General features: G+C 26.2%; 3 protein-coding genes across 4 annotated transcripts in view; 2 read left to right on the top strand and 1 right to left on the bottom strand.

Annotated features, from left to right (window-relative positions):
• Positions 1 to 6,852, top strand: part of LOC129963365 (tRNA (uracil-5-)-methyltransferase homolog A-like) — a 39,638-nt gene extending 32,786 nt beyond the window's left edge. The window contains exons 10-14 of one of the 2 annotated variants that reach the window (XM_056077698.1): positions 2,643 to 2,825; positions 3,546 to 3,621; positions 4,291 to 4,407; positions 4,980 to 5,076; positions 6,611 to 6,852. In XM_056077698.1, the coding sequence (XP_055933673.1) occupies positions 2,643 to 2,825; positions 3,546 to 3,621; positions 4,291 to 4,407; positions 4,980 to 5,076; positions 6,611 to 6,749 (612 nt within the window). In that variant the 3' untranslated portion in view covers positions 6,750 to 6,852. Of the gene's footprint in view, positions 1 to 2,642; positions 2,826 to 3,545; positions 3,622 to 4,240; positions 4,408 to 4,979; positions 5,077 to 6,610 lie in introns of those variants that run through there. The other variant, XM_056077699.1, reaches the window with a different exon arrangement.
• A 5,375-nt stretch (positions 6,853 to 12,227) lies between these two features.
• Positions 12,228 to 13,157, bottom strand: LOC129963749 (meiotic nuclear division protein 1 homolog). The gene has a single exon (XM_056078285.1). It carries the CDS (start codon positions 12,912 to 12,914, stop codon positions 12,297 to 12,299), a length of 618 nt encoding a protein of 205 aa, XP_055934260.1. The 5' UTR covers positions 12,915 to 13,157; the 3' UTR covers positions 12,228 to 12,296.
• Positions 13,158 to 13,392: 235 nt separating this feature from the next.
• On the top strand, positions 13,393 to 20,259 carry LOC129963392 (uncharacterized). Its single transcript, XM_056077732.1, has 3 exons — positions 13,393 to 13,618; positions 13,765 to 13,822; positions 18,190 to 20,259. The coding sequence occupies exons 1-3, from the start codon at positions 13,510 to 13,512 to the stop codon at positions 18,425 to 18,427; spliced, it is 405 nt and encodes a 134-aa protein (XP_055933707.1). The 5' UTR covers positions 13,393 to 13,509; the 3' UTR covers positions 18,428 to 20,259.
• Positions 20,260 to 20,986: the final 727 nt, after the last annotated feature.

Here is a 20,986-nt window from a genome sequence, read left to right as displayed (position 1 = left end):
CTAGAGATACTGATTTGGTATATACTTTGAAAAATCAAAAACTTTGCCTTGAGGTGTTTTTAAAATAATAGAGATATTTTTAAGTATGTTTTACTACTATAGTTTGATTGTTATAATGAAAACCCAAATAATTTTGATGTGTTATTAATAATTCTACCTGTGTTTTTTCATACTGTTGTTGATGAAGATATGAAGCTTCAATTTATTTTTCCATATTATACTTTTGTTTAAGGTATACTATTAACAAAATTTTTGATTACCATGACTACTACAACTATGTTGTAGTTGCATTGTTCAGAAATTAAAAAAAAAAAAAAAAAAAAAAAAATGGGATTTTCTTTAAAGTTTGTTCATTTTTAAACATTTTCATATAACAGCACTTTTAGCTTTATGTAGTGCTTTTTTGTGATAGTGCAGTGAATTTTTTTATTGACCTAGAGAAATTTTTATTGAATAATCTTCTGATATGTTACATAAATCATGAAATATAATATCTTGTACATATATAACTTCACAACTTTGCTAATAACTAATCAGTCATAATATTCTGCTTACTGCACAATTTAAGATTGTATTTTCATTTGGTGATAAGATATTGTTCATTATAGTTGATTCAAATGACTAAATTAATTCTATTAGTAAGGTGGCCAAATAGCTGGTTGCCATAAGTGGATTATCGTATTTGTAAGCATGTTAAATGCATTCTTCAAAATAGATATTTTCCTTTCTTTCCTGCTTGGATTTTTTTTTAAATTTAATAACTAGCTTTTAATATGTGTGCTAGTTAATAATTCATAATATTTCTTATAGAAAACGATTGTACTTTGGAAAAACTGTAATAAATATTTTATTCAAAGTATGCACTATTACTATCTTCACATTTTACCTGCCTATCTTTAAGTTAGTGGATGCCCTTCTATAAAATTTGCTCATATTTTGACACAAACCAGTCTGAAAGTCATTTTTCAACCTCTTAATTGTTGAAGTATTATTGACTAAGTGTGCAAGACATTTTTGAACATAAGTGGTAGTCAGAAGAAGTCAGGTCTGTTGTGTATAGCAGATAGAACTAGATTTCTCTGCCATGTGCAGAAATGATGTCTCTGGTATCTATTGCTGCATAAGATGAAGTGTTATCTTGCTGCAAAATGTCTATTCCATGTTGTACAGTTCAATCTGAAAACTTTTCAATCAATAAAGGTTCATATAGGTCAATAGTTGATCATAGTGAGCATTATTCATTGTTTTATCTGATTTTTAGAAGCCTATGATACCATAATCTTCTGATTCCACCAAATGCAAAGGTATGGAATACCCACTTTTGAGTTGTACAATTCTATCTTGCTCACATCTTGCATTATGATTTTGTCACGGTACATTTCTATGAAAATAGAATACATTTATTTGTACTACTTGACTGAGCAAGAAAAGTAGTATGGGCCTTGTAAGCTCTTTATTTTGTTTATAATTAGAACACGAAATCAAATTTACATTTACAGTGTTTTGATAGGTACTTTCCTAGCAACAAGCTGACATTGTTAAGAATTCAGTTAACCACTTGATCTTTGTGGGTGGAGCTAGCTGCCAATCATGTAAATATCACGTGGTCTCCCTGTTGATGTTAGTATACTTTTTTTTCAGCAGAAGGGAACTTGACTCCTATACTTGGGGGAGTGTAATCTCAGCTCTCTCTCACTCTCCCCCAAGAAATTTTATGTGTAGTTCTCTAGGCCTACTACACTATGGTGTAATCTTGTGCCTTTTGTTTTTGATGTTACCAATAATCCACATAAAAGACAACATGTGTCTTCAAATCATTTCACCTAGACCACAATCTTCACTATCAAATAAATTATTGTGTAATCATGAAATGCAATAACTTATTATAGACATAACAGTTGATATTATAAATTTCCCTTTACTTTCAGTGCCATTAAGAGAAGAAATTAAGAAGTATGATCTGGCACACCAAGTACATGCGTTGTTTAGAAATATTCTTATGCATGCATTTTTACATAACTTATGTTTTAGAATGCTTTTATTCTTTTTATATTGTTCTGGTTTGGATAAATTTATTTGCAGTTGTTATTTCCATACAAAACGTTGCACTGCAAATTAGCTTTAAACTAATTATCTGCTAAGCTAAAAAGCTTCTTCTGATCACATGTCATACTTACTGAACAATTGCAACTGACTGATTGGTGATTGCAACAATGCTTTTGCACATTGTTTGCACAACTGCCAAATTTTCTGGAAAATAGAAATTTTATGGTATCAAGTTACCAAAATGTTATGTTATCAAACTTGGCACTATAAAACTGCAAAGAACCCAAAATAATTAGTTTTGTGATTATGTTTATGTTTTTAATTATGTCTTCTAAAAGTATTCAGATCATCTTTATATTTCTTTTAAATTTTTGATTTCATATTGTTATTCCTATTTAAAAATTGTTTTATAAATATTATTTAGAATGATCTTTATATTTCTTTTAAATTTTTGATTTCATAGTGTTATTGCTATTCAAAAATTGTTTTATAAATATTATTTAGAATGTAGCTTTTTAAGATAACATTTCAAATGTTTATTTATAATTTAGGTGATAAGAACAAATATTTTAAAGTTTTTATTTATTTATCTGTAGTTTTTGGAAGAAACATTACTAGATATGAAATTCCAAGTGAGTCCTGAAGCATTTTTTCAAATTAATGTCCCTGCCACTGAAGTGCTATATTCAATGGTAGCTGATTTAGTGAATGCATATTCTTCAACAACTGTGTTAGATATATGTTGTGGAACAGGAACCATCAGTCTTTGCTTAGCAAAGGTCAGTGGAGAATAAATCATTTTGAATAATTGCTTGTTTTCTAATAAATTTAGTGTTTACTGAAATTAATTGTATGGGGGAAAACTTGAGCCGAATTAATTTCTAAATGTTTAAATGGGATTTATTTCTTTAAATGATGAATTATTATTCATTATAATGAATCTATATTTAGAATAGAAAATTAATTTTGTGAAACTTTCTCTGCAGCTCTAAATTGAAGAGAAATGTGTACTATTTTACCTGTGATGGTGTCACTAATACCTTTTTAAATAGCGTCAACAAGAGTTGTCACTGATTGTAAGGCTTATAAATAATTAAAATGATGGTGGTTTTAACATTTTAATTTTAATAATACTTTTCAAAATTATTTGCATATTGCAATTTCAATCTTGTAGTACAAATTGCCAAATGATGAACTTGATATGCCTTATCATTTTTTATTTCATGAAGAAAATATAGCAAGTGTTGAAGTCTGATACATAAATATCAAATAAATATCTTGATTGCTACTCCTTGATAGTTAAAATATTGATTTTTATTATTCTATCCTATATACTTTTTTTTTTTAATTCTCGGATTCATTATTTTTAAAAAATAAAAAGATTAAACTCTCAGTAATGTAATGAGTTGCTGTTTTTCAGTTGATATCTAACAAAAGTATGATAGCTGTTTAATATTTTTTATGATTATTATATATTTTATGGAATGAAAATATTATAGAAAGGTGCCAAGGTGATTGGAATAGAGATGTGCCCAGAAGCTATTGCAAATGCTAGGTTAAATGCTAGCAACAATGGTGAGATTTATTTCCTTATCTTTGTGATTTATTAATTAAAGAAATAACTTTTAAGAGATTATATTACTTAAAAACTTTAATAAGGTAATTTTTTTGAAAAATGTATACATAATTTATGACATTAAAATTTATAATGCTAACATTTTACTATAGTATGTTCAGAATTTTCTTAACTTTTAAAAAATATCCTAATAGAAAGGGGAATCATTTTGTGTAGAAATTGAATGGATCTGTTTTCTTGCATACTTTTGTATATTCCTAATAAATAAGAGAGTTAGGACTGTAAGAAGTTATTGCATTTGTCATTTACCATATGGGGAGATAAAACACCTTTTTAAAATTGTTTGTTATTAAATATAGTACAAGTTTCATAAAAATATGAAAATTTGAAGGCAATTTAATCTTTTATAAATTATATAGAAACTCAGACTCTGTTTATTCTCATTTTTTCCCCCTCCTTAGACGATAGAAACTTTTTAACATTTTATATATATCATAGAAATTTTTAAAAAGCACTTGCTAATTTTTTGTTTTGTTTTATATGCTGTTTTTTAAATTTAAATGTAGTTTTATTGAAAGTTAATATTTGCATTATTTGATTTGGGGAATCTGTTATTAGGATTGAAACTAGATTCATCATGAAATTTATGGCCATTATTTCAATTTAAGGACTACCAGATGTAGAATTCATCTGTGGCAAAGCTGAAGATGTTATTACTTCGGCAATTTTGAAATGCAATACTTCCGAGATCATTGCAGTTGTTGACCCTCCTCGAGCTGGTTTACGTAAGGCATTTTATTCTTTCACTATTGTTATTTTTAATAATTCAAACAAGTATCTTTTCTTTTATTTTGCCAGAAATGTAATATATATTTGTATTTTAAATCTATGTACATAGCTTCTCTAAATATATATATAAAAAAATTATTTGAAAATATTTTATTTGAAGTAACTAAATCAGCATTAAAAAAATGTGTTATCTGTTTTGATTTCCTATTCACTGTCTCTCTCATGGCAGATTTTTGTGGTTTTAAGATTGATAATTTAGGTATTATTGAGAAAATTATTGAAATGAAAAAAAAAAAGCTATTTATTAAAACTTTATTCCAGTTTAACATTTAAATTACAGTATTTTAAAAGTCACTGCTTTCTAATTCCAGTTTAACGAAACTTCTGAAGTTCCATAAAACTTCTGATCAATTAATTATAACTTTTTGCTTTATGCAAGTCTGTCACTGCTATCAAAATAGTGAAAAATAAACTTTATACTTGTGAAATATAAAGTTTACTTGTAATGACATTTTTTATTCATCATTTATTTTAACTGAAGATATTGTTTTGTTTCCATCCATTTTAGATCAAAAAGTTTTGAAGGTTATCAGAGCCACTACCAAAATCAAGAAGCTTATCTATATTTCATGCAATCCAAATGCTGCTTTTACAAATTTTGTTGAGTAAGTTCAACTGCATCAGAACATACGTATTACAGGAATTCAATAGAAATTTTGTATATTTATGTACTTTCTTTTTACATCTGAACTCAAAATCCCTGTTGCTACTTCATCAGTAATGTGTAATTTATATAAAAAAATGTTGTTGATAATAACATAAAAAAAATTTAATTAATTTTTTATTAAGTAAATGTTGATTAATTTTTAAAGGCTTACTATGATACTATATTTATAGTTTTCCTTTCAGATTAAATTATAATATTATATCTATAGTAGAAACATTTTCTCCTCATATCTATCCTAGCATTTCTAAATTCTGCTCTTGAGCTTTGTAATAAATATACCAAACATATACTGAGTGTAGCATCATATGAATTAAATTGTTACTCTACAAATCATATAATCTTTATTTTCACAATTTTATGTAAGTTGCAAGTGGTAACTTTAGAATAAAAATATTATTAGAATAACAATATTTTAAAAGGAAAAGAAAAGGAAAGGTTTTGTCATGTAACAACTACTGCGTTCTTTTGGTAGACCCAGACTTGATAAAGGTACATATTATGGAAAATATTGAGAAGTCAGAAAACAGTTAAATTGTACTAATTTTTCAGAAGCTATGAAGGTCAGTGTGAAAATTGTTTTCTGGATAGGTAAGCTGGAAATTAGGTTTAAATGATTCTTGAAACCTAACAAATAAAGAAAAACAAAACACCCTATTAAATGAAGACTGAAATTGAATGATGGAGAATTCAAAATGTAGAAAAGCATATAGTGAGAGAAGAATTATTTTTTCAGTATGTTATCAAGATTACTTGAACTTTTAATGTTGTATATTAATTTTGATTTAATGATTGTAAATATTTTTAAAGTAGTATTTTATTTTAATGTATGCATTCATGTGATAATTAACAATTATTTTTCTTATTATCACCACTGTGTTACTTGAAACAGGATAAATTCAACCTCTACTAATCATATGTAGAGATTTTATGTAGACTGCAAATGGCAACATTAGAATAAAAATATTATTAGAATAATAATGTTTAAAAAAGAACAATATTTTGTGGTGTAACTACCACTAAAAAGTTATATTTTAGTTGTTGACTATTTATGTGTGATGGCAAAAAAGAAGACAACATAGGAAAATGAGAAGATTTATTTCTATTTTGTTGGTCTTTTACAATTAGAAATTTAGTCTCTTGGTATCTACCAGAAAGAAAAGAAAAATACTGTAAAATGTAAATAATGAATCTATATTAGATAAACTATATAGTATAAATTAGCTTATAAAAGGGATCTCTTTAATAAAATTAAGCAATAATTACAGAATATTTTACATAAATTCAATCTTTTCATAAAATATATTTTGCTTTAAAAAATTTATTTTATTACAGATCTCAAAATATACCAGCATTTTAAAACATTAGACACTTTCTTTGAATCTTAAAAATATTTTTGTGATTAATTGTGAAGCAATAAATAAATCCTATGTTTAATTGCATTATTATATTATACATTTTTGCTTCTCTTTCAGTTTATGCCGCACACCTTCTAATAACTATAAAGGATCCCCTTTCTATCCTGTTCAAGCAATGGTAGTGGACATGTTTCCCTACACTCCTCATAAAGAGTTGGTTATGGTATTTGAAAGAATAGAAAATTTGGAGACATAACTTGTTTTTGATAAGTTACGATAAAATTGTGTATATTGTGACTTGCAAACATTTTGTTTGTAACATGATTATATTTTCAAAAATAAATTTTGTTAAAACTGTAGTTGTTGTGACTGCCTTATACTCTTATTTTTCAAAAATATGTAAGATTGCTTTGCTTAATTGTACTAAAAGGTTGACTAGCTAAATGTAGTTTTTTTAAAAACTATAAATGATTTTATTAACTTTTCACATTAGTTTTATACTAAAGATAATAATAAAATTAACTAGTTTTAAGTGCAGCAACAATGATAGACATATGATGAACCATCAATAATAATTCATAGCAATCAATAATTTAAAAATTACAATAAAGAAAAAAGATTGTTCTGCATTAAAGTAGAATATTCTTAATACAAGAGTGATTTGTACAACAAAACATGTTGATGTATAATGAAAAAATTTTCTTGATATTCGGGATTTGAAGAAAATTAATAAAAAAAGGGAGAGGGGTGGGGTCATAATTTCTTAGAAATATATTTTTCTTCAAAAATTGTTCTTTCATATTTTATTGATTTTTTTTTTATTTTAAATTTTAATTATAGATGATTTTTATTTTTTCCACTTGATAATGAAAGATTATTGTTTTTGTTGAAAACAAAATATTTATTTTTACTTTGTTCTTATAAATACATATTTTAACACTTTTTTTTGGCTACTTAGATAGCCAAGAAACTATGATGTTTTTTTAAATTTGTAATGTGATTCAGCGACATGGCATAGTTCTGAGATTTGCCAAGTAAGCTTGGGGGTTACTATGTTATGCAGCAAATTTTGTACCATCAAACCTAAATTCTAACATCAAAATGTTGTTTGCAGTTTACCCTAATTTGCCACCTAAACGATAAAATTCTAACTACAAACTAATATGTAGTTAAACAACTTGCACAAGTTTATTTTACTTTTACTAATTAATTATGCAAATATAGTAGAGTCCAAAAATTTAATAGTAGTGGCTATATACTGTAAGCAATGATAGAAATCATGCTTTCCAGATCGTTTTAATTAAAATGAATTGTATAATATTTTAATACTATCAATTTTGTTGTTCTTTTTTAGAATTAACTATACAAACAGAGAGAGAAAAAAAGAAATTAGATTTCAAATACTGAATTTTAGTGTCATTATAAATGCTGACATAACTTTTCTGTAACATAATATAAAAATCAAACACAAGTTGTTATCTAGAGTTATATAAAAAAAAATTTGCAGAAAGAAACTTTATGAAAGCCAGTCTCATAAAAAACATAATTTCATGTTGAATACAATAAAAATAGTCAAATACTATGAGATAGCATACAACTGGTAACAGATTGAGCATATATGTATTTATTTATTGTTATGACATTCATCATTATTTATATGTTTTATTTATTATTAAAATGGAAATGAGGCTAGTGATTTACTACAAACTTATTTTGTGCCACTAGCAGGATGAAAGATTGATTAAGCAGAACTAGTGGGGGAAAGCAATCAAGAACTGAATACTGGAAGAATTTCTTGGAGTTCTTCTAGAGTGTTAATTCCGAATGAAAGACAGTAAATATCATCTTTTACCATTTCTTGGCAGAGGTGATGAAAAGATGGGTACTCTGAATAAGGTTTCTGTCAAACTGTAACTGACCAATGAGGAAGCCTCTGAGGATGGGCTGGTATAGGTTCTGTGAAAAGAGAGCATACATGTTGTTGGGAATAGACAGGATTTTGGCTCAGCCAATGAAGATGCAATATGTTCCATGAGAAAATCATCTTCATAAAAAAATTTTTTATTTGGTTGGTCAGCCCATCCTTTTCTGTAACTATTACAATTTATCTGTCTTTTCGTTAGAACATATATATATATATATATATGTAACATGATTATGGTTGCAACAGAAGGCAGATTTGAAGATGTAGACGAGACGTTATACTTTTAATTTCCTTTTAATATCTATTCCAGGAAAGCATAATTATTTACAAGAAGACGCAGTGCGGCACAAAAACAGAAGTAAGAAAAAAAAAGGGGACGAAACAAATTATCACTAGTCTTATATAACATGGGATTTCCGGCCATGCGTCAATTCAAAACGTGTTGACCTTGAGAAGGGCAACATAAGTATCGCTGTCACTCGATTTGTAGTACTGATGGCGCATTATTTTTTACAAAGGAATTAATTAAACTGAAAGTGGAATTAGATCAAGAAATAAGACAATATTTTACTATGGGCTAAATTAAGAGTTTAAAATATCATTATATATATATGTAAACATAATTTTGCAACTGTGTCGCTGAAAAAGAGAAACTTTTAAAATTAGACTTCAATTTATTTTATTCTGGAGGCATATTATGTACATAGAAAAAAACGGTGGAATTAACTTCAATTTATTTACATGGAATCATAATTTGTAGAAGGGAGAACCAATGATAAAATGTCTGTTTACATCTCAATATAAGAGCAAAGTGACATAAATTTTTCTGTTCAGTGATTTTGCTATGAGGTTCTTGTAGGGATTTCTTTTGTTCATGTCATAGGAAAGAGAATCCTAAGTATCTTTGAAAAGTATTAATAGATTTTTATTCCTTTGCTCTGAACATGAGAAAATACAAAAGTCCTCAGTTTACTAGAACACATGTTTATAATAATTAAATAAAAAGTGGGAATTGGATCAAGGAAATAAATAACATTTTTGAATGAAATTAACATGGGCTAATTTAAGGTAAAATTAGGAAATTTATTCAGATTTAAATTAAATTAGAAATATAATTATATATAGATAGATCTATATGACTATTTGATTATTGGGAACAATTATCAATAAACATGATATATGTTAACTTTTACTAGCAATTATTTATCTTAACTAATTAATCACATGAATCATAACATTATATGACCTTTTTTTATGCTTCTTTAACTAAGAAGTATTTAACTTTCACTGTCTCTGCTTCTTCTAAAGAGCTCTGCAAACCTCTTCAAAATGCTAAATCCTGTTTCTTACCTATAACCTTCTTAATTATAGATGAATTTTCCTTCCAATTTTGATTATCAATATTGCACACATTTTTTTAAATGACTGTGTGTTTATATTCTTTTAACCTTTACTAAAAATTTATCAAATAACCTCAAATTATGAAAGATATAAATGAAGAACCTTGAGCATATTAGAATGAATGCAATTCTCAGGAAAGTTTCACTTTAAATTATATACTGTTGCAATTTCCATTACAAGATACTTGTTTGGAAAGTGCAAAACTTGATCCTTGAAATATAAATTTTCATGAATGATTAACCCCTTGCCTTCACAAATAACTGTTCTGGAATTTAGGTTCAAAATTGCTCAACTATTGAATGGTTTGAGGTTTAATAAAGTATGTGAATCATGCTATTATAAAGTTCACACCCAATTGAGATTATATTAGTATACCTTTCTGAACATTTGAATTTATAACTTTTTACTATATAAAATATCTAAATCAGATTACTTACTTTATTCCAAAGAATATATATCATCATTTGCATTTCCTTTCATAAGTGAAAGTTGGTACATAATACAATGATATTAAAACATATGAAATTTTTTTATTAATTCCATTAGATTGGATTCCATTGTGAGCTTCTAAAGATGCAGAACAAAGCAACTATATAAGGACTGGTATTTGCATTTTATGTGTTTACTTCAATTAAACTTCTGTCTTTGGGATGAAATGTGTTAAAATAAATAAATTTGTAATAAAATAATATTAATTTTTTCTTCTTCTAAATATGGTACGTAATTATATATTGAGGATAATCATGCAACAGAATTTTTTTTTTTCCATAACCGAATAAAATGGGAAATACATTAAAATATTTTATCTTTAAAATATATAAATAATTATAAACTATATTTATCAATTATATATTTTACCACTTTAGAATGCTAAATTCATTTGTAACTCAAGTAAATTCTTTTAAACCATAGAATTCTGAGAAATATCTGATAACAGCTAAAAGTGGTTATAACCAAAAAAAAAAAAAAAAATTAATTAAATAGAATTAATTAAAACTCATTTAATCATTTGGCTTTTGGTATCAAGATAACAAGTGTTTCAAAATAAAGTGAGTGTAATATTGCATTTTATTTTATATGTTTAATTATTTCAACTAATATTTGAAATTTGATAATATATATACTCATTATGAACAAGTAAAATCTTAAAGGAAGTATTTCATAGATATTTTTGAAACATTAAAGATACAGTATTTACTACATAAAGTAAGCGTTGCTTTTCACTTATCTGTATGGTGCTATATGTATAAATACTTCTCTACATATATAGCTACTTGTCTATCTTGTGCATATTAGGGATTTTTTTTTTGAAAATTTACATTTAAAAAAATCCAGCAATATTGTGTATTATGTCCAGATTGCTAAATTATTAAGACTTCTCTTTAAATCTTAAATTTATTTATATAATTTAATTAAGCAAATGCATGATTAACTGTTTTATCATTTAATACAACTTTTCAAATTAGAGTTTGCTTAACTTAAATGTAAACCATGTATATGGAAGCCTATTTTATAATCATAAATTTCAGTTATCTGCTTATAAAAATTAGAGTAACTCAAGAATGAGATAAAAAATCAACTTTCAAACCTGTTGAATAAATGAAATGAATATAATTTAATGAAATATTCATTACTGTTTTACTGAATAGTTAAAATTACAAACAATCAATTAAATTATGTATAGGATATTTCATAATAATGGTAAAAAGTAAATAATTTATTAGCAATATTAATAGTTAATTGGTATAAATTAATAGCAAATATAATCTCTCATTACAAAATATGTTTCGTTATTTACTGATAATTAAACTTGAAATACATGAACATATTTAAAAAAAAAAATCCCTCCAGATTTTACAGAAAAATTTCTTTGCATACTCGATGTATTCAATTTAAATTCTGAAAATATCACCCCATAGATCTTCTTTACTTTTCATCAGAAAAAATTACTTAAAATTTATAGAATTCAATTCTTTAATTACTAACCCGGCCATGTAAATTCTATACTGGTGAGCCAGTTTCTGTTTTAAATGAGGAATGTAGAGTGATATCTTTGGTGACAACTGGTTTTACCTTCTGCATCCTTCATTTAAAACAGAAACAGGCCTACTCATAAAGAATTTGCAAGGCAAGTTGGGCCAGGTCAGTAGTGAAAGGTTAAAAGTTTTAATAAAGAAAAAAAAATTCTTGATTTATTTCAGCATAGGGTTATTATATTCAAATATAATATTTATAATCATACTATTTGCAATATACTTCATTTTACTAAAATTCAAAACTCATAACAATGGAAACGAAATTTCAAAGAAACTTTGAACTTGTTTCGTATACTCATTTTATGAAATATCTATTTTATTTACATTTAATATTACAGAATAAAGTTCTATATAAATGCAAAACAATCTGTCACGAAAGAATTTGTTTTCTAAAACAGATGCTATCAATTCAACAATCATTTTCAGGGTATTTAAATATACATCATTCAATGTAATCAAGCTCTTCAGGTATCCCAAATTGTTTATTCAACACGGATTCTTCAATGAAAAACTTATTCTTACACCAGGATTTTATAGCAAATATATTATCTGTCCATCTATTAGCTGCATCTTTGCTAATTTCAATTTGTTTCTTAACCTCTTCTAAAACTTGAGGATCACAGTCTTTATATTTTTCAATTTTTTCCTTTAAATTTATTACTTCTTTTTGACATTCATTTAATTGTTTTAATATTCCATCTCTTGCAATTGAATCTTCCCTGCCACATTTAGCTTCTGCAAACTGGGTATCTAAACGCTTAATTTTTTTGCGAGCGTCATCAAGTTTTGCATTTAGATCATTGATTTTTCTTTTTCTGTTATTAAAAGCTTTGCTGGGAAAGGCCCAGAAATATATGCTAGTTCCCACTTTTTCGCTGTCAACTAAACCATCATCAACCAAAGATTGAAGAACATCTTTAACAGATTGTGCAACAATTCCTTTTTCCTTTGGGCAAATTTTTTCTAAATCTTTCAATTGATAAACATCTTTCTTTTCATAAAATATTTCCAACATACGATTTCTTTTCTCTTCCACACTCAATCCTTTTTTCTTCGACATTTTGAATTCTTGGCAATTCCAAAGATTTAAGTATCGTTTGCTAGCTTTATTCCGTTCATTAAATTCCAGTTAATGCATCCCTTAAATTTTCTAAAGCAATCAATGACAAAAATTTTTTTTGCATAATAATATTAATTATTATTATTTACAGTTATGTTTCGTACACATTCGTTATTCCAAAGTATGAAAGAAAATTCACTGTTGACGTTGTTTATTTGGTTATAAAAACCGCCAATTGTACTTGATGATACAGTTACAGTTATTATATTAATTTTTACTCCTTTATTTGTCAATTCTGTAGCTAATATAATTTATATGCAATAATTTTCTGATTGCATTATAAACAAGTTTTTTTCTGTTAATACGTCACAATTTTCTAAAATAATTTGTAACTTCATATTAGCGTAGCTACCTAAAATTAAAAATCAGAAAGAAACAATTTGTAAAATCGAAGCTGTGTAACGGAAACCGACACATATTTCCCGTTTCTGTTTTTATGACGTTAAGGCGGTAGTGTGTTTTTGAAGTATATTGCTGTGAATTGTTTCATCAAAACATCTTTTGCAAAATTTACATTTACCTTAAAACATACGAGATGGAAGCTGAAGGTCCGGATGATCGCCCTGAGAGCCCAAAGAAAAAAATAAGACCTTCCTCTACGACCAACTCCGAAATGTTAAATTCTGACAACCACGATTCAACAGGTATGTATTTGTAAACAAACAAGCGGTAATAAGTTACCCATGTGTTTCTAATTATGTTTTGCATGTTTAACATTTTAAAAAAATGTCAAACTAAATAATAATAATAATTTAATTGCATCTAACATCCATTTCGATTTTGTTTTTAGATTCAGTTGAGGCGTCAAGTAATCACAGCGCTGAAATGAACGGTTTAGCACCTACGAGGTAAAAATAAATTTATCCGTATTTGCATACATAAAAATGATATGTTTACTCTTGCATTAATTTTTTATTATTTCTTGTACTGAAAGACTTTATTTAGTAAAAGATTAAAAAAGAATTTAAAATAAAAGCTATGCTAAAAGTCGGAACAATTTAATTTTTCCATTTTGCTGTAAATGAATATTTTTTTTTATGCGGAAAACTAAAGGATAAATTATTGAAAATCATCTTTTAATTTTTTCATTTATTTTTGTAATTTATTATATTTTTTATTACTTCTCTGCTAACTTTTATCTCTATAGCTATTGCTTTGCTTACAGAGTCGTGCTTATTTTAGCATCACACAATTATGTTATTGGGAAATTTCATTAATATTCTGCATTAATCACCAATTTTAAATGAAGACATTTTTAAATGTGTGGAAAATAACAGTATGAGAAGTTATAAGAGTCTGTGTTTTAGGGACCAGTTTGAGGAGCTCAACAAAGGCTTACTATTTTGCCTATTATATTTACCTTTAAATCGATGTATTTGAAAACAGTAAAAAAAATACTATGCCATTAAAGCACTGTAACTATTATTATATCAATTCCCAGATGTATTAATATGATTTGGGATTTAACAAATTGCCGTGATTATGTCACCTTTTACTTGACTTTTATATTTACAAATAAAATGCCATATTTAACTATGAAGAGAAATGTTTCTTGAAACTTTGACTAATGTAGGTGGTATTAGTATGTAAAATTTTGATAAATCTTTGTGTTAATAATTAAACTTCTCATTATAATTTATATGTCATTAGCAAACTGTAGCCCTTAAAAATAGAAAAGACGAATTGCTATGTCACTCGGAGAACCTGGAAAATCAAGAAACATAGGGATTTTAAAAATCAACTAAAAAAATTGGGAAAATGCAGGGAAATTTGAAAATTTTTATAAAAACCGGGAAAGTACAGATAATTTTAAATTTGTTAATTATTTTTTTCCCCATCTGAAAAAATACCAATCTATAAAGATTGGAAGAATAAAAGATCCTATTCATTGCTTCCATAAACGAAATAATACCATTCAAAATTGTGTAATGGCGGAAACTTGCACCTTTTCTATTCTCTCCTGCGTTTTTTTGTATAGATCAATCCAGTTTTGATTTGTAAGACAGTTGTTCTTTTTCTATGAGATTCCCAAATTGCAACTAATGAGCAATCGTGAGATAATGCATAAAAGAATCATAATAAATCGTAAATGCATAAAAGAATATAATACATTTCTCTGGCGGGAAGAGCAACATTCAATCTGCGAATTCAATGTAGTGGTATTTAGTCACTCACACGTGAGTTTATTGAATGGTTTGTTTTTCATTTGAGAAACTGTGAGCTTATTCAGTAGATTAGAGAATTCTTTTTAAAACAATGAGATGTTCAAAATCCGTATTTAATATGAAATGGATGGATAAAAAAAATTCATCCTGAGTTTGCTAAAAAGGTTCAAGAAGTCCCGCAAAATCCATTTGTGGCACACTGCTCTCTTTTTAAGAAAATAATAATCCTAAGTAATATGGGAAATCAGGCACTTATTATTCATGTTAAAAAATGGAAACAAAATTGTGTGACAGTTATAAAAAGTCATAATTTATATTAGACCTTGTATTTAAAGGAATGATGGAGAAGGTGATTTGTCAAGTCCGAAAACAAACTGGTTTCGAACTTTTTAGCTCAAAAACTATAATTTAAATCTGAATTTTTATGGGCATTGAAACTTGTTGCATTCTCATTTGTCTTTTAATGCATTCAATTATATATTAGAAATATTTTCAGAAATGTTCATTGAAAATAAAATAGCTAAAAAATGTCATCCCTTATTTGTTAAGGATTAGCTCGATGAAATTGATAGCTGAAAAATCTGTAGAAATTGATACTTAAATACATGAATTGGCAAAAATGAATAAATAAAAGAAAGTAATTTTACTTTGTAATTTTTTTTAAGTAATCATTAACTGGTTAGTATCATGATAACAAAAATGTACTATGTTTTATTTCATCTGAGTCCTTAATTTTGTGTGACTTGCAAATAAAGAGTATGAGAGGTAATATAGCTCCTCCCCTTAATATATAAATTTTATTTTGCTGAATTCTAGATAATAAATAAATATATATATTTTTTTTATGTAAGTATTAAAATTCTTCTAATATGCTATGATTTTAAATAATGTTAAATTATTACTTCTTTGCCTTGCTTTTTCCCCTCTTTAAAATCGTATTGCATTATAACCAGCACATAAGTGCTATTTTTGCATTTCCTCTATCTTGAATATATGTATAGGGAAAACGCAGGGAAATTTTTTTCCAGATTAGAGTGGCAATCCTGAAGATGAGCTTTTATTTATTATATTTAATAACTATTTTTTGATGAATATTTATAATTTTATTAAAGAAAAAAAATTTAAAGATTTTTAACATTAATAGCATTTTTAACCTGTTTCATGTAGTTACATTTCAAACCTTCTCCTTTATAGTATTTGAATTTCTCTGATAAATATTATGGTTTTGAACACTTTAGAAAGGTCTGATACAATTTTATCATTTTAGATTAGATGATTAAAATGTTTTGAGCATGTTTAAAATTTAGGATTAATTTTTTGATCATATTTTTTATTCTAATTTTTAAATCTAGATTTGATTTTAATCTTGTAGTTTATATATTATATATAAACTAACTACCTTCAGCAAACAGTTTCTTAAGTTAATATGGATTGTATTTATTGAAAATTTCACCTTGCTATTTGATAATACTAAAAACTATGCATGATTATTACATATGCAAATTAAAAATTCATTCATGTAATTTTTTCCTTTTATATTAATTATTATGTAATAAGTAAATCTTGAATTTATCTTGCACACCCACTTACTAAGTAATTTCATTGCTATGCCATTACTCTATTCACCTGTTATGTTCAGAGGTTAAGAACCTTGAGTCCAAGCACTCTGTGACACTCCCCTCAAATTGGCAAATTAAAAGGTATTTGTATATAGTCAATTAAAAGTTGAAGTGAAAAACCTGCTTCAGAGTAAATGATTAAAAAAAAAAAAATTAAGATTTTACTTTTGAAATTAACAGAAGCAAGTGATTCATTGGCTTAATGAAATAGTGAAATTATTTTTCATTTATATGATAACTATGAAAATATTACTACATGTTGTGTATCAAATGAAATCTCAAAAAATTGTAAGAAAAATATTATGTGAAAAGGAAACTGTTGTTGAAAAGGTTTTTAAGTTTTAAGAAAAATATAAGAATCATTTTTGTGGGGTTATATTTTCAGGAGATATAGATTGAAAAAAATTGAAAACTTGCCTAATTCTTAATTGAGTTTTAGTTGTTGAAAAGTTGACAGTGACCTTCCTTTCATCGTGGAAAGTCATTTTTACCCAATTTTAACAAGAATGGACAAAAAATATACAAGACATACTAACAAACATTTTACTTTATGTGTATAAATACATCTATCATATTTTGCAAGCACTGTAACTTTAGATTTAGTGAGTAGAATCATCTAAAGCTTAAAAAAGCTGTATTACATATGTGTAAGTAAATAAGTGTTTTTGGAAATTGTCAGTCATCCATGTAAAATTGAATAAAACACTTTGTAAGCACATGAATTAAGGCTAGAACTATATTAAATGTTTAATATTTTTCTACTTTCAAAAAAAAAAAAAAAAATTTGCTGACTGACAAGGGAAAAAATATACCCCTAATATATAGAAAAGAGCTGTAAGAGAACAAATATATCAGCAATGCTAAATTTTAATCTAGAAATGAGACATTTGAAGATTATGAATGCTCTAATTGATAACAGGACAAAAATTTATTAAAGAAACATTTTTATTATACTGATCCTCATTATACTACACAAAATAGAGCATAAGACGTTTGCAGATTATTTATTTAGTCTTTGTTTGTTGTTTTAATTAGACATTTGCTTACCTTATTATTAAACTAATGAAAATTTAATAACTGCAGCTTGTTATTTAAGTAGAATATTGGTAAGCATTCTAGTTATTAAAAGATTAAATACCTAAAAGTTCATAACATGGCACACATTAAATTTATATTTCAAGAGCTTGCTCTAAATTATTGAAAGGGCTATGCAAAATTTTTGACTTGCTCGATTCCAGTGAAGTTTTATTATGTATACATATGAAGTTAAATTTATTATAATAGATCAAAGCTTCTCCTATTGTTGTGATGCAGGGATTTAAGTGCTGAGTTCTTACCATAGCTGAAAATTATTAAGCCCTACCTTTAATATCTCATGTGTAATTTCATCATTAAAAGTATTGTTTATTTATTTATTTTACTCATTTGCAGAAGAGGAAGGGAAGCTGAAGCCAGAGAAAATGTCAGTGAGGCTTCACATGATCAAGGAAGTATTCAAGAAGAAGTTGTTTCCAGCTCAGAAAATGCTGTGCAAGGCAAAAAGCAACCTCCTACGGAGAGTGATGGAGATGCTGATTCACTCACAAATGAAGCAGAAGACCTAAACAGCCATGAGGCAGCAAGTATTAATGCATCATGTGATACTGAAGCTGAAAAACATGAGCTATAAAGAGAGTTTATATCACATCTCAATATTTTTGAGAAATAGATTTTTCATCTCTTTAAAAAAGGTTGCATTTTGAATTATACATTTAGAGTTTTGAAAAGTCTGAATTTGAAAAGGGAAATTTTGTTTCTATTTTTTTATATATAAAAGAACATTTTTTATCTATATATATATATATTTAATCATTTTTATCATTTCATATGTGGAGGCTGACTATAATGGAATTTTTATTTCCATTTTTTATGCTCATGTTATTATTAGAAATTTAATATAGAGAATTTTTAGATAATTCTGTTTAACAGGATAGAGAAAAACGCAACACTGAAATTATTTCTTAATATCTTGTATGAAAAAGATATAATAGATTATCAAAAATTTATAGATTTTAACATTCTTTTAATAATAATGTATTTATATTTCACTAACCTTCAAGGTACTTATTTTTCATCTGAAGTACTGCTGTAAATTTTGAATAGTTAAGAAAAATATCAACAAAAAAAAAATTAAACATTAATATAAAGGAAACTTTCCTTGATCTTAAGTAAGTTTTATTTATAGTTTTTGTATCCATTTGTGCATATGTATTTTTATCCTAATGTTATCTTAATTATTTTTATCGAAATGCTTCAAATCCTACCCATAATTGGAATATTAAATTTTAATTGCAAATAACTTAGTAAAAATAACTGATACAAAATTCTATCTATTTAAGAGTTTATAATCAGAAGTTTAATATCAACAAGTGCCAGCATGATGTGGAGGACTTGTTGACATCTACAGAAATTTTGCATAACAAAAAACTGTCCAAAAACAGATTAGCTACACATCAAAATGCTTGCTAAATGGATGATCATTGGTGCATAGGGAACCACATTTATTCATAAGCAAAATTCGATAAATTTTTAATGTATTATAAAATAATAATTACTTTTTTTTTAAAGCAACTTGAAAGTCTTTCTTAATCAGATAATGAACTTAATAAGAAAATTTTAAAAAGTATATTCATGATTTTAGTATCAAAGAATTATGATATTTGTGTTATTGAAAAATTTTATACTACTATGATAGAAATAATGAAGAATAATCATTAATTCAATTCTGTATTTACTATTTTTTTATGGTTGATAACTTATAGTTCAAATTAGCTATCATTTAATCATGGATAGTAATATAAAGTGACATCTGAAATTTTCAGTTGGATAAAAATAAAAAATTATAAATTTTGCAATAAAATTAAGTTGTAAACAAAATGAATGTTGGCACTTTTTGATCAACTAAAGCATGCTTCTGGTTCTTTAGTTTCGTTAATTATTAAATATTGAATTTACATTTAACAGTTTATTTGGTTATGAAAATGTTCTTAGAAAATTAAATTATAAGTTATAATGCTCGTCTCAGAAAATTTAGAAAAAAGATTAATTAAGCTTCTTGTATGAATTTGATGTTCACTAATGTGTTCTTAATTCGATTGTAAATATTTTTCTTACTTATTCATTGATTTTATTTGCCGAATGAGGCGATCTACTTATGAACTCGAGCTTGTTTAATATGTGGTAATGTATTTCGACTTTCTTTAATGAGGTGGTAAGTCTTGTGATCATTTCATTTCTAGCTAAGATCTGATATTTATAATTTTTATCATGATTTGCATTTTGTGAAAGACTTGCTTATATACAAAGATGCCATATTGATATAAATGTATTAATGAGAAAAATGTCTCTAAATACATATTAATCATCTGCTTTGAATGAGAGAACATTGCAAACTGTTGAGCATTAGTTCTGATTGTTATCATGAAAATGCATCAATTATATTAAAGTTGATTGATTTTTAAATATGCTATGTATTTATTTGGCTTTTTGTTTTCTATACTTAAGTTACTTAAATACTACATAAAGAACAGTTTAATTTTCTTATAAAATCTAAGGTATTTAAAAAAATGAAAAAAAAAACAAAAATGACGAAAATATTAATTTATTTTGAAATATTAAATTAAAAGAAGAACATAGCTTCAATAAGTATTGTTCATAATTACCCAGAACACTGCACAAGTTAATGCTGTCCGTGTTTAAGTACAACCTAATTTTAAATTCTAATGAGCACACTGAAATAACAATTTCATAATTCATTACCTTAAAATACATTATCTAGACCTAGACTATCTCAGGTATGTCTTGTATCCTCCGGACTGAGGGCTTTTGGTACTTATGATTTTTTTTAAAGAATATCTATAATTGTTAGATGTACTAAGAAAATTATGTATTGAAAAGGCCCTATTTTAAAGTTAATAGAGAATTCTACATAAAAATACATTTGCCCATTTAAAAAATTTACCGCAATGTTTTACTGTATTAAAAAATAGCTTTTATTTGTAAATAACATTGTTTGGCAAAGTGTATTTCAAAATGCAACATCACAAGGATCACAAAACATTTTAGTTTCACTCTTAAATCTCTTCCGAATTTTGTACCTTGTTTTATAGTTTCAGGTTTACAATGAAAGGCGTATAAATAACATTTCAAAGAATTGCAAGTGTCTATATTTAGAATATAGGAAGTTGGA

This window comes from Argiope bruennichi, chromosome 3, assembly GCF_947563725.1.
Source record: "Argiope bruennichi chromosome 3, qqArgBrue1.1, whole genome shotgun sequence".
Lineage (NCBI taxonomy): Eukaryota > Metazoa > Arthropoda > Arachnida > Araneae > Araneidae > Argiope > Argiope bruennichi.
This window is presented reverse-complemented; position numbering and strand designations above follow the sequence as displayed.